This window comes from Molossus molossus, unplaced genomic scaffold (genome assembly GCF_014108415.1).
Source record: "Molossus molossus isolate mMolMol1 unplaced genomic scaffold, mMolMol1.p scaffold_m16_p_12, whole genome shotgun sequence".
In the NCBI taxonomy this organism is placed as follows: Eukaryota; Metazoa; Chordata; class Mammalia; order Chiroptera; family Molossidae; genus Molossus; species Molossus molossus.
This window is the reverse complement of record NW_023425347.1, coordinates 81,128,567-81,143,400: the sequence shown is the minus strand read 5'-3', so window position 1 is coordinate 81,143,400 and position 14,834 is coordinate 81,128,567. Positions and strand designations below refer to the sequence as shown.

Here is a 14,834-nt window from a genome sequence, read left to right as displayed (position 1 = left end):
TTTACATGGCTATGTGTAGGGGTTGAGAAAGTCCCCATTTATGACCCTCCTCTGTCCCAGTCTTCCCTATCTGAGTCAAAATAACGCCAGGACCGCATGGAAGGGCGTGCTCGCGGCTATGGAGCCGCCGGCGGCGGAGTGGGAGGAGAAGGGACTCACTTCTGCAGGTGGGCAGCGTGTCGCTCCACTGCCCGCTGGCCAGGCACTGCGACCCAGCTGCGCCCTCAGACACATATCCAGGGTTGCAGACGAACTTGACCACATCGTTGAGGTTGAACTGGTTGCCCTGAGTGAGGCCATTGATCGGATTGCCTGGGTGTCCACAGGTAATTGCTGTAACCAGAACAGGAGAGAGGTTAAGTCCTCCTGTCCTTCCACACCCCAAAAAGTTCACCCTCCTCTCACCTGGCATGTCTATGCCCATCAGTGAAGTTCAGCCGTAAGTCTAACTGTAGTCTCTTCTGTTGCAAAACCTTTATCTCCTGAAATCCTCGTGGGGACATTCCCTCCCCCTTGAAGGCATGTCCATAGTTTGCACAACTGGACAGAAACCATTCTATGACTCCCCACAGGGCATTAGGCCTGGACTGTAGCTCTCTGTTATCCAGCAACACAGTCATGCCTCTGAGCCCTGAGGCCCCCCAGTTCTACTCTTCATTGCTAGATACACTGATGACTGCCGCTCAGATGACTGATACGCATCCCAGTTCTTGGGCCAATCCTGACAGAGCCAGAGTCAATAGTAACCAAGCCTGAATGGAGGGATTGGTCCTCTTGCCAGACCAGTGGCCGAGGCCAACCCCAGGGAACCAGAGTTGTTAGGAGATGGTGGGAGAGTGGAGATAAGCCTCATGGGGTCTGTGAACCCACTGGAATGATATGCAAAATACTGGGTGCATGCAGTCAGCTTGGGAGAGAACCCATCTTTCTCCCCGGGTTCACAAAGGGCCAGGCCCCCCTCCTCAAGGTTAAAAAGCACTCGTACACAGTGAGAGATGAGTACCGAGGCAGAAAACCTTTGGGAGGACCACCTTTCAAAGGGCAGAGCCACCAAAGTGCCTGCAAAAGAAACTGAGGGGTCATCAGCAAAGCAGAAAATAGAGCTGGACAGGAGGTAGGAGTGTCACAGGAACCAGGGGGAGACTCAAGAAACGTCAGACACCCCAGGTAGGTCTGGTTCCCTGCAGAACCCAGGCTGCGGAGGGGAGAGGGACAAACCTCATGAGGAAGGAAACTAGGGGTCCTCAGGAGGCTTGCACACTTAACTGGGGCTTGAGTACATGGACCACTAGACCCAAGGGTCCTGAGCACAGAGACCATGACACATTCGATTCCTCTGTGTCCACAACATCGCGCCTGGCACAGAGCGGGTACTACAGAAACGTTTACTGAACATGGCCGTACAGGCCGAGGGAAAGGAGTAGAAAGGGAGGGTCAGCAGTTCGGAGGAGAGAGTGAGAAACAGACCAAGCTCACTAAGGAGGCAGAAGGAAAGAAGATCCGGAGACTCGGTAGAGGGCTGAGCCTGGGGCCTGGAGAGAGGCTTCCCCCGAGGCAAGAGGGAAGGGGCCTGGCTGAATGCCGACAAGGACAGGTGTGGGTGGGGAAGCAGTGCGGGAGGAATTATTGTCTGATGGCTTCCATCATTTCTGCACAAGAGAAAGTGAGATTATATCATTGGCTAATAGTTACTGGGGTTTACATATATTATTTCATTGAATCCCTACAGCCCGGTGAGGTAGGTACCATCATTCTCCTCGAGGGGAAACAGAAGGGCCAGTTTCCAAGTGGTTCATCTGAGTTTTCTCCAGCTTCTCTGATTCCAGGCCATCTCAACGATCTGTTTTGCTGTCTGCTGAGAATATGGGTGATGGGGATGGAGTATGGGTCTTCAGAAAAGAGGTGAAGTTGTAAAATAGCTGTGTGGGGCGGGCAAGAGCGCTGGCTCAGGAAATGCAGAGGACTTGCAGGAACTTTGGTGATGGCCGATACTGGGTGTACATGTAGTGATGGCTAACACGGCTACCCCGGGTAACCCTTATAAATGTCTGTTCCTCGACTCTTGCCTTCTTGCTCCAGATACTCTGGGAGAGAAGGGGGTTTGGGACATAAGATCCTGGATTCAGTGACGTGACAGGTGGTGGCATTATCACCATCATCGTTGTCATCGTCACCACAGCAACAGCAGCATCTGTTTGACGTGTGTATCAGGCACTGTTCTAATAATTTTATTTTATTTATTTATGTTTTTACTGTTCTGACCATTTCATCTGTATTAATTTATTTGATCCTCTTAATACTCTTTGAAGTATCTCCATTTTATAGACGAGAAAACTGAGACCCCGTGAGGTAAACTAAGTCATCTAAGGTCACAGACATATGACATATAGTAGTAGATCTGGGATTTGAACCCAGACATCTAAAATGTCTTTAGGTCAGGCAGACAGTCTCCATCTAATTCTAGACTCCAGAATCCCCTATTCTTTATAGCCCAATCTATTCACACACATTCTGTGCCAATTGCCTGAAGGCATTTGAATTTGTGTCTCCTGGATGAAACCGAATATATTTTCTTTATAACATCTGCAAGACAAATGACTATAGATGGGTCTTGCTTTAGGTGAACGTCATACTTTAGAAGCTATTAAGATCTATTTCCACGGATTGCTTGTTGAGTAAGTCGCATTATTTATTGCTCCATCTCATATACAAAAAGCCGAATGAAGAAAAAGAATTATAAACAAAAACTGGCCTTCACAAAAACTAAGAACAAAACCCTGAACTCTACACAAAGGTTTACTTTAGGGAGCATTAAAAAGTGAAGAGTTTTTCAAATGAACGCCGGGCAGCTGGGAATAATGGTGGTCGTCTAACCCCCAGAATGCAGATGAACAAGCACACAGGGGAAATCCCGGCCCGCAGCATAACTAGGGGACAGAGAATGCTATAGACTTCACATGAGGCGTGAGGAGGAGAACAAGCACTCGGCAGAACTGCCCCTCCCGCTCCCTGCAAGCCTGTGGACCGCGAGACCGCGAGACCGCGAGACTGCGCGGGACGAGAAGAGAGAAGGAGACGGGCCAACACTGATCGGAAATCACTGCTGGAAAGAGAACTCTCATCTTCAGTGTGACATGCTGGAGAAGGTTCTGGTGTGTCAGGAGGCACCGGCTGCAGGAAAGGGACGTGACAGTGTGTGTGATTCTCCTCACTGCCTCCAGACGAAAAGAAAGGTAAACAAATAAAGGAAGGAAGGAAATGAGAGAAGAAGGGAAGGGGAGGGAGATAGAGAGATCCTCCAGAGATCGGGTAACACAGGAAAAATATACAAAAGGAGAAATTTAGGGTTCTGAAATGACAAAGGAGAAACAAACAAAATGGAGGAGAAATAACTTTCTCTTACCTTATACAAGAAAACATTTTATTAAAAAGCAAAACATCCCCTATGTTCATAGCAGCACTATTTACAATAGCTAAGATCTGGAAATAACCAAGTGTCCACCAGCAGATATGAATGGATAAAAAAGCTGTGGTAATTCACCCAATGGAATACTATGCAGCTGCAAGAAATAGAGGTCTCTTATCCTTTGAGATGACATGGAGGGACCTGGAGAGCATTATGCTGAGCAAAATAAGCCAGTAAGAGAAAGATAAGTCCTACATGATCTCACTTATTTGTGAAACATAATGAACAAAATAAGCAGTGGACCAAAAGAGATCCGGAGTCATGGAAGTAGGGAACAGACTGACAAAACTCTGAGGGATGGGGGGGTGGAAGGGGTGGGAAGAGATAAACCAAAAAACTTACATACATATATGCACAACCAATCAACAAGGACATTAGGCTAGGAAAGGCAGGAGGGGGGTGGGAGAGGGAAGGAGAGGGTCAATGGGGAAAAAAGGGGGACATCGATAATACTTTCAACAATTAAAAAACAAAACCAACAAACCAACCAAACAAAAACAGACTTTCTGGCTGGTTTGGCTCAGTGGTAAGAGCGTCAGCCCACAGACCAGAGTCTTGGGTTTGATTCCTAGTCAAGGGTACATACCTGGGTTGCAGGTTCAATTCCTGGCCCCGGTTGGGGTTGTTCAGGAGGCAACCAATCAATGTCTCTCTCTCACATTGCTGTCTCTCTCTCCCTGCCTCCCTCTCTCCCTCCCTTCCACTCTATCTAAAAATCAATAGAAAAATATCCTCAGGTGAGGATTAACAACCCCTATCCCCCAAACAAAACAAAACATGTATTTGTCCAGTTTATCCAACATCATTTGTTGAAAATACTGCCATTACTCCAGAGTATATTTTTACCTTCTTTGTCATAGATTAGTTGACCATATAAATGAGGGTTTATTTCTGGGCTCACTATTCTGTTCCATTGATCTTTGTGTCTGTTTTTGTGCTAGTATCATACTGTTTTGATTATTATAGCTTTGTAGTATAGTTGAAATCAGGGAGCATGATATCTTCAACTTTGTTCTTTCTAGTTGGAGTCTTTTGTGGTTCCATATAAATTATATGATCATTTGATCCAGTTCTGAGAAGAATGATGTTGGTATTTTGATAGGAACTGCATTGAGATATGGAAGCATCCTAGGTGTCCTTTGATAGATGATTGGATAAAGGAGATGTGAGATATATCTATCTATCTCATGGACTATTACACAGCAATAAAAAAGAATGAAATCTTGCCATTTGTGACAACATGAATGGAACTAGAAGGTATTATGCTAAATGAAATAAGTCAGGCAGAGAAAGACAAGTACCATGTAGTTTCATTTGTATGTAAAATCTAAAAGCAAAACACCAAAACAAACAAACAAACAAACAAACAAGAAAAACAAAACAGAAGTGGACTCACAGATACAGAGACCAAAGGAATGGTTACCAGAAAGGAGGAGGGTATGGGTGAACAGGGAAGGGAAATATTGTGATAAGTTTACATGGTGACAGATGATTACTAGAATTAGTGGAGTGATCACACTGTAAAATATAAAAATGTTGAACCACTATGTTGTACACCTGAAACTAATATAACCAACATATGATTGTATACCAACTACACCTAAATAAAAAATAAATTTAAAACAAAACAATTGTATTTTGCTACACTGACAGGAAGGGGTACTCTTGTAAACCCTCCTAAAGCCACAAAATGAATAGAACACATCAGCCTAAGTCTATATAAAGAAAATAGAAAGGAATCAAAACGTTTCAGCTGATCAAAATAAAACACATGAAACATAAGAAGACTGTAAAAACACTCTAAACTGAATTAAATATTAACACATGAGTATTTGGAGGTATGAAAAACCATCCTGAGAATCAGAAGATAAAAAACTAAAGACATGGAGAAAATGTGGGAGAATAGGAAAAGGTAATTGATGACATGCAGGGAAGAACTGAAGAGAAAGACAAAATTACCTCAGAAATACAGACTAAATTCTAAGAGGGAGAACATTATCAAATGGTAATTTACCAACAGGCATTGAAGAAAGTCAGGCAAATCACCAAGGGAATGAAAATACGATGAAGTAAAAATGACCACAGACAAAGAGACTGAAACAGAAGACAGGCAAAAAAATTCAACATACACGGAACTGGAGCTGATTTATAAGAAAAACAGAACAGTGGGCTTGAATCAGTGTTTAAAACTATAATTCAAGAACATGTCTCAGAAATAAAACTTGAATCTACATATTCAAAGGTCCACAGTGTAACTAGGGAAATTGTCATGGAGCATATCCTGGAAAAAATATTAGACTTCAAAAATAAAGAAAAAACAATCATCAGGGCCCCAAGAAAAGCCACTGAGTAACTTAGAAGGACAAACAGAATGAAGCTAATGTTTGAGTTCTTCAGAGTAGCATGCAAAGCAAACTAATGATGGGAGAGTATTTTAAAGAAAGTCAAAGAAAGAGTGACCAAGGGTTTTATATCCAATCCAGCTATCCGTCTAATTCTAAATTCAGATACACAGTTTTAAACATGCAAGAACTCGGGGAACATCTTGCAGAGGAGGCATTATTGAGGAATCTACCAGAGACTGAGCTTCACCAACTAAGAGGTAACTGGGAAAACTTCAGCAGCATTGGTGAGCTTTTAACATATTTAATGTTAGATCTAGGAGTAAAATAAAAGTAGGGAAAAGGGTACAGTAATATTACAGAAACACCATAATAAACATTTTATGTTCTGACACAGTAGAAATAATGCAGCTAAAAACGGGAGGAGAAGGGAGTAAGGCAAGGGGAGCAGAACAGGTTCGTTGACTGCTGTACAGTCAAAACATGAAAGCCAACGGATTAAAAACGGATGAACTACATAATAAATGGTTAAATATGAAAACGGGGGTGGCCACTAGCATTAAACTGTTATAAAAACAAAATGCTGTTTCTGATGTTAAGGATGAAAGGAAGGATTGTAAGCCTAATATCAGGCACAGTACAATTCAAGTGAAAAAATATTAAAAGTGACAGGAAAGGCATTTTCAAAGGCGAAAACCACAATCTGCAATGTAGAGATAATAGTTATGAATATCTAGGCATCAAATAACACAGCGGCTACCTATATGTAGCAGAAACCACAGGAAATGCAAGGGAAAGTAGAAGCACACGAATGATAGAAAAATTTACAACACACCTCTCAGAACAAAGCAGGTCAAGCAGACAACAAAATAAATAAGTGTACACAGGCATAAACAACATAACCAACAAGGCACATCTCATGACTATACACAGAACTTTACCCCCAACACCTTTTCTTCTCAAATGCACATGGAACACACGTAACAGCTGATCAAATACTAAGCCACAGAGAGACCATCAGTAAATTCTAAGTAGAAATGTTATATACAATGCAATAAAATTAGAAATAAATAACAAGATAAAAATTAAAAAGGCCCTTCACCTGAAATTTTAAAAAATACTCTTCTATTTAAAAACTTCTGGGTGAAAGGGGAAATTAATACCAAAATTGCAGAATTTCTTGTAAATAATAAAACAAATGATTATCATCGGTGGGATACAATTAGAGTAGTGAGCAGAAGAAATTTCATAGTCTTAAATACTTATATCCATGACAATCAAGAAAAAGGAAAGAATAAAAATAAGTTAAATTCCCAACTCAACAGGTAGAAAATGAACTAAAAAGTTAACCAAAAGACGTCACAAGGAAATAAATAATAAAGATGAAAGCAATAATTAGTGATATGCAGAAATTAAAAACAACAGATAAAACACTTGCATCTTTGCAAAAAGTATGCAAAAGCCTCCAGCTAACCTAATCTAGAGAACAAGGGAGAAAGTCCATGTTGACTCTGAGCCCATGACTAGGGAGAGTGGGTAACATACTTACGCACACAGAAAGGGGTCTTGCCCGACCAGTGATGATCCTGCTGGCAGATGCGCACGGACATGCCAATCAGGCGGAAGCCGGCGTTGCACTGATACACCACGCTGCCCCGGTAGTTGTAGTTGTCCCCATTGATGTGTCCATTGACAATGGGCTCAGGAGTCCCGCAGTGTCCGGCTTTGATGGGGGATGGGAAAAGAGTGTAAATCAGAGAGGAGCTTACAGGAAATGAGGTGGGGCTTGTTCAGGGTAGGGGGAGACAGGAATGGGAGAAAAGGACCAAGTACCCAACCTCCCCTGGAGAGTAGCCATCCAGGAGTGACTACATCAGGAACTCTAGACATGATAGAAAAGGTGTTGAAGACTTGGCAACACCAAATTTCAAGTGTGCATCCCATATGACCATCCATCCCTGACCTTTAGTTTCTGTGTCTATATGCAGGTGAGAAATGATCACTGTTACCTCCTGCACACACCCCCACCCCATTTTTTCTCATCAACCAGCATTTCCTGAGCATCTACTACGTCTATAGTAAGGCCGTCAAAGCCTAGTTGTGTTGAAAATAACAGGTGGTCTGCTCAATTTATCCTTCCTCCCCTTGAGGGCCAAGGCACAGAGACGATGTACCCAGGTGAGTTATGGGGTTTGGGTGGAGCATGGTCCTAGCATTTCCTCCAGCATCCTTTGGCTTTGTGAACTCAACAGGGGCCTGAGACAGTGGGAGGGCAGCCCTGTGCCCTCTGGAACAGATCATCCAATCTATGCTATTAGGTTTGTGTAGCTGGGACCCTCCTTTGCACTTGAGGGATTCGAGAAGGCGTGAGAGGAGCAAGGACCTTAGTATCTAAGGTCTAGGCAGGGGATGAATGAACCGTGGGGGAATAATAACTGTTCATTTTTTTATGAGTTTGTCCTAGCTTATTATATATATATATTTAATAAAATAAAGAAGTGCCGAAAATTATTTCTATATTATAGTTGTAAAATTTGCTAATATACAATATAAAAGGTATTTTGGGTGTGTCATAGGAATGTGTCTGTACACCGCCCCACAGGTGGAGGCTGGGGCTCCACCCATCACTCAGGGGCCCATAAGAAGGGGCTGTCTGTTTGATCAGAATGAGAACCCCTCAAAGGTTTGTCTCATCAGACTTCAAGTTGTCCTCATTCCTTTGGGTTCCCCAAGAAAAGCCAGTTCAGGGTTTTAGTCATGGCAGATGCCCAAGAGCTGGTGCTTGGATTAAGCATTTTATGAAAGAAGATACAATGGCACTGCTCTAAGATTTCACTTTGGAAACAGCCAACCTCTCCCAGGGGGGCAACACGGGGAGAGGCCGGGGAGGTCCCTTACCGAGGCAGCGGACCTCAGAGCCGCTCCAGAGCCCGTTGGCCATGCACTCCCGCACCCGGGAGCCCACCAGCGTGTATCCGGAATTGCAGGAGAAGATGGCAGTTGCCCCGTAGATGGACAGTGTTCCGATGCGGTGCCCGTTGGGTGGGATGGGCAGCTCTCCACAGGAGATGACTACAAAGACAACAGGATGCTCAGTGCGCCAGCCCCAGAGGAGGGACACGCTGCCTCTGACCAGCGACAGGATGACCACAGTGGGATCTGTGTAACCTTACTCTGCTGGGGCCCAGGACCAGAAGACGGGTGGTGACAGGGACTTGTGTGATGTGACACCAGAGCAGCGATTCTCAACGGGAGGAGTCGCTAGAGGTGCCCGAGGAGCTTGACAAATGTCCAGGCTGCGCTCTGGACCCGTGACTCACAATCTATGGCTCAGGCACATGGAGTTTTAAAAAGTCAGGTGGTTGAGAGGTGCACCCTGCTAAGGATCCACCTGCCCAGAGACATGGCAATGCAGTGGCGTGCTCCTTGGTGTTCCGAGCAGGCGCTGCAAATCGATGTCCTGTAACTTCAGCTGAGCGCAGCAGCCCACACTCCTCAGCAGAGCACTGCGGGGAGCCCCTGGCCCACAGATGGGGTGAGGCCCAGCAGCCAAGGCTGCGCAGACATGGGAGCCCCTTCACGGTAACAGTGGGTTCATGCTGGGGACTCCCACGGGTCTCTCCCCCCGTGGAGTCTGCACTTGGATGATCAGACAACAGGGTCTGGGATCACCGGTGTTAGGAAGGCTCCACTCCTCCCAGCAGTCTCAAACTTCCCACAGCTCACCTCCTTCTGTTCCTCTAGCACACGGCCCTATTGATTAGCTACATGTTATGAGTATATGCTATTGCAGTGGATGCTGAGGTGAGCCACTCAGACCCCCACTTAGGACGAAGGGACGTACTGCCCCAGCTGCTGGCGGAGGACCCTCAGCTGCAGCCCTCTTCAGCCTGCCTCGGTTCAAGGGTCCTCCCATCCGAAGACGCGCTCTCTCCTGGGGAGCCTGCGCCCAATGTTCGGTGAGTACGGAGGTGTAAAGGCTCCTTGAGACAACTTGTGCTCACTCTGAAAGGCCACCCCGGCTTCAGGGCTCCCCGCAGGATCGGCTGAGGCTGCTACTGCTACAGCATCAGAGCCCGACTTCGCCTCCTTCCCATCCCTGTTTCCTTCCCTCCCCTCCCTCCACAGGGAGATCCCAGGGGCTCGCCCTAGGAAACCGCTGTCTGAGATGGCTCCCCAGGGACCCTGAAATGCCAACTATCAGGAAGAACCAAGGAAAACCCGTTTGCAATGGAGAAGGCGAGGCAGACACACCCAGTGGCCCGTCCCTTGTGCTCTGCCCATTCCTCCGGCACACACGGCCATCACAGGCCTCGTCACACCCCGTTCTCACTGTGTGCTTATTTGTCTGCCTCGCCAGGAGACTACACGCTCCTTGTGGGCAACCACAGACGTTTACCTTCAGCACTGTATAATACTTGGCATGAAGGTTGAATAAATACAATTGTGGATGCTCAACTTGGACAAATAAAATGACAAGATGCTAAGAAGTACTTCCTTAAAGTAGTAAGCCTCTCCCCAGCTCCTGGTTCTAGGCGTGTGTTAAGAGAGGTACACTGTAATCCCAGGTGATGGCCCCCCGCCCCCACGTATGAGACAGTTCAGGTAAAAGGCGCTGAGACCAACTTGCCCACCCTGCCCTCCTGGGCTCACTTTGGCAGGTGGGCATTGAGTTCCCGAGGCTCCATTTGCCATTGGCCTGACAGCGGATGACCCTCTGTCCCGTGTAGTAGTAGCCAGGGTCGCAGATGAGCATCAGCTGGGCCTGGAACTGGTACTGCGTCTCAAAGATGAGCCTCCACCGGCCGTGTTCCACACCGATGCTGCTGACATCGGGACAGGTCACAGCTGGGCGGACAGGAGCGGGGAGGAGGACTGATTAATTAATTACGGAAGACACTGGCAAGAGTCCCGAGCTGGGACCGGCAGACTGATGATGAAACCGAGTGTTCGGTCTGCAGGCAGGCCTGGTAATGAATGAAGTGGGCTGGGTGGAGAATGCAGCAGGCTCGGGCGGCAGATCCGCAGCCCCACCGAAAAAGAGAGGTGGTACTCAGTCAGCTTGATGGTTGGATGTGAGGCTGCAAGTTCTAGTTGGTCAGATCTTCATTGTCAAGAAAAGCTAGAAATGTGGATTTTTATATGCAATGCTCTGATTTTAAAATGTTGGAAGGCAATCAAGAATTGTTATAAATTGCCCTGGCCCGTTTGGCTCAGCGGTTGGAGCACTGGCCCGTCGACCGAAGAGTCGTGGGTTTGATTCTGGTCAAGAGCACATGCCTTGGTTGCGGTTCGATCCCTGGCCCTGGTCGGGTTTGTTTGGGAGGCAGCCCATTGATGTGTCTCTCTTACATCGATGTTTCTCTCTCTCCCTCCCACTCTATCTGAAAATCAATGGAAGAATATTCTCGGGTGAGGATTAAAAAAAAAGAATTGTTATAAATCATACTGTAGGCCACAGAAACAGAGCAAAACGAAAGAAAAACACAAAGCCCTGTATCTTCAGATTGAATGTGGCCTGTCGCTAGGTTGTGACTTTGTGACTTTGGCCTTCAACTTGAACCGCGCCTCTGCCACTTTAGAGGTTTGTGACCAAAGGACATTCGTGCACATGTCGTGAAGTGGAACGGCTCATTCCTAAGTTCTATGCCGCTTTGTGGAGACAGCTTGGGTGCAATGGTTACCAGTGATCTGAGAGCAATTTCAAGTGGGAAGCTAAGTGAGTACATGACACTGCTCACCGGTCTCTGCTCCCTGAACCCCCACCCTCCACTCACGTGCTCTCCCATCGCTGGGTTTAGCTCACTCCTTGCAGGAATCTTTTCAGCTCTTCCCCAGCCCCTCCTTACACCCGCCTCCCCCGCCCAAGGACTCACGGACACACTGGGGAGGGACGTTGCGGTTGCTCCACAGGCCTGTCTCCAGGCACTCCGCTGTGGCCTCGGCACCCGTCTGCAGGTGGTAGCCTTCGCTGCAGCTGTACACAGCCTTGGTCCCCACGGTGTACTCCTTGCCAAACACCATTCCGTTCCCGGGAGCCTCGGGGAGCCCACAGGACAGAGCTGGCGAAGGGAAAGCCATGAGCATGTCTGCTTCAGGTGCCGTTCTGAGAACATCGTTTTATCCTTCCTCTCCCCCAATTCCCGAATAAAATGATAGTAAGTACTAACGAAAGGAAATAACAACAACAACAAAATATGAAGATCACCAGCAGAGGAAAGTTCAAAGGGAAAAGCTTCGGAAGACAAAATGTAGATAGAAGTGTCTCGGTGCATTAAATGGTACCAAGAAGCTGCAGACGAAATAAGTACATGGGAGGGAGCTGTGGGGAGAGACCGGAACTCTGTCCCTCCCACAGGTATAGTGTAGAGACGGCCAGGCATGTGTTCTTCAAACTAAACAGAGAGGGTTTTCTTTCCCATTTGAGGGACAAACAAAAACAGAAACAGAAACCCTAAAAACAAAAATTCCCTTGAGAGAATGAAGGCTGTGAGGTGTGAGCCGGCAGCCCAGAGCCTCAGAGCCTCTAGCTGCCGCCTGCCAGCCCGTCTCTGGAGTGCACTCAACTCAACTTCCTGTTCACAGGGGAGGCCTGGGGGGCACAGACACCCATGTGTAATAACAAGAGGCAACTGACATCTGCCACCTGAACGAAATCAACCCAGCTTTGACTTAAAATATGAATAAATATAAAATTAAAAACGGGAAAATGTCTCCTTTAGAAGACAGAGCTAACTTAGGAAACTGAAGATATATAATCTTTAAATTTCTGATTAGTGGTATCTTGAGAAAATCAAGGTGACATTTTTCTTTTTCTGAATGTAGTATCAAACGTTGAGAAAGCGGAGGAAAAGACAACTTTGAGGAGGGCAATCAATACGTATCAAACACTGCAGATTTTGCATAGGTTAGGATTCAACAATCTTGATTTTGGGAATCCATTTTAAGAAATAAATATGAATGCTCATAACAATGGGATTATAAAAATTTTAAAAGCCCTGTTTACAGTAGCAAAAATATAGACATTCTAATGACCAACAACAGAATGAGACTGGAATAAATGAGTTTCCCACAGTGCTCTGCAACCACTGAGAATAATGGCGAGGAAGTATATTTGAGTTTATGATAGATGTTACTATCGAGAGTTTGGGATCTCAATGATACCATTTTTGTAAACAATATATAAAGACTAAAGGAAACGTGTTAAGTGTTAACAATGGTGATCTTAACTGATGCCATTATAGGCCATTTTCACTTTTTTCTTTGGTATTGTCTATAGTTGTTTTTTTTTCCAGATTACTAGTCTGAAGGTATGTTCCTTTAAGGGAAACACAAACCCCATGTATTATCAAAGGCAATGCATGCAGACCGCCTGGTGCGCACCACAGGCCTGACTGCTGGCAACAGGATGGTGACACCACTGTCCCCAGGCTCCCTCCACCCCCTTCTCCTCCCACCTGGCGCTCCAGCCAGCCCGAATTACTTCGAGGGTCCCGTTTCTCTCTCCGTTCTGTGTTTTCACAAACGCTCTTGCTGTTGCCTAGAATGTTCTCCTTGCCAATGCCTGGTCCCAAACCCTGCTGGCTTCTTCTGGAAGCCCCCCCCCCCCAGCTGTCCAGAAGGAGGGAGGTCCCTTCTCACCCCTGGGCTCAAACAACATGGTTTATACTCTTGACACAGCCCTTCCTGCCTCTGTTATTTTGCATTTATGTGGCAAGTATCCATCTCCCCCCTTGCTCTGAAGACACTGAGTTTTCTGCATATGGATATCCACCGGGCTAAAGCTGTACGTCCTCAGTCTATGCTTCCTGAAGGAGTGAATTAATTATCAGTCAGGAAACCCATACTCGGAAGTGATTGGTCCTGGGACAAACCCACGATGTGAGTAGGAACTGAGCCACCCGGAACCCTTCCCACCTGCTTCTCACCTTGACAGAGAGGAATGGCCTCACTCCACAGGTAGTAGCCCTGGGGGTGCCGGGTGCAAATGGCCATGCTGTGTCCCACCAAGCGGTAGCCGGCGTTGCAGCCAAAGTGGACGGAGCCTCCAGGCTGCGTGCTGGTCTGGCCCAGAAGGAAGCCATGGAGTGGAGCCCTGGGCAGGCTGCAGTAGGGAGCTGGACAACACAGTGAGTGAGGTCAGTGTCCATGCACGGGCGGGAAGACAGACACGCCCTGCCCCCATGCTCCCCATTTCCTTGTCTTCCCCATTGCCAGGCCTGCTGCTATTTAGGAAGGTCTGAGTGGCTGATACTGAGTGGCTGATACAGACAGTTTAGTAAAACCAAAGGAGAGGAAGGAAAACCACATGAAGCACTGGTTCCCTTGCTGGCAGCCAAGTTCAGGTTCAGGCTCTCGAATCCTGTCAGCTCCCAAAGAGGCACAGGACACAGACCCAATGGAGTCGGTTGGAGCTGCACCCGAGCCCTGTTCCTGACTCTCCAGGTCTGAGACTCGGACACATCCTGGAAGCTCACTCAGCTGTCTCCTCACCTGTCTATTGGGATGGGTGACATTTACCTCGTAGGTTTTCGGGCCATTTAAATAGGATTGTGTTTGTAAAAGACCCCAGCCTAGCCCAGGACACTCAGTGCTCAATAAATGGCCCTTCTCTCTGTCCTAGAGGTTGGAGGGAGAGGGAGCTGTGGCAACCCAGCACGTAGACTCCAGTCCCAACTCCACTCAGTGTCTAGCTTGAACTCGCTTCATTCACTAATGCAACAAGTGAGTGTGTAGTGTCCATTATGTGCCTGGTGCTATTCTAAGAGCTGGAAACAAAACAATGAAGAAACAGACAAAAATCCCAACTGCAGAGAACTTGCAATAAAAATCCCTGCCAAGCCCTGGCCAGTTTGGCTCAGCGGTTAGAGTGTCCGCCCGTGAAGCAGAGAGTCCTGGGTTCGGTTCCTGCTAAGGGCATGTACCTTGGTTGCAGATTGTCCCCGGCCCCAACGGGGCCATGTGGGTGGCAGCCAGTCGATGTGTCTCTCTGACATTGACGTTTCTCTCTCTCTCTCCCCCTCCTC

The 14,834-nt window shown here is 46.8% G+C and overlaps 1 protein-coding gene across 1 annotated transcript in view; it reads right to left on the bottom strand.

Moving 5' to 3' along the window:
- Window positions 1–14,834, bottom strand: part of CSMD2 (CUB and Sushi multiple domains 2) — a 558,434-nt gene that overhangs the window by 37,928 nt on the left and 505,672 nt on the right. Inside the window, exons 49-54 of the mRNA XM_036256013.1 lie at window positions 13,737–13,925; window positions 11,685–11,870; window positions 10,462–10,656; window positions 8,707–8,880; window positions 7,358–7,531; window positions 160–333 (exon numbers count right to left, since the gene is read on the bottom strand). Of these exons, the coding sequence (XP_036111906.1) occupies window positions 160–333; window positions 7,358–7,531; window positions 8,707–8,880; window positions 10,462–10,656; window positions 11,685–11,870; window positions 13,737–13,925 (1,092 nt within the window). The remainder of the gene's footprint in view (window positions 1–159; window positions 334–7,357; window positions 7,532–8,706; window positions 8,881–10,461; window positions 10,657–11,684; window positions 11,871–13,736; window positions 13,926–14,834) is intronic.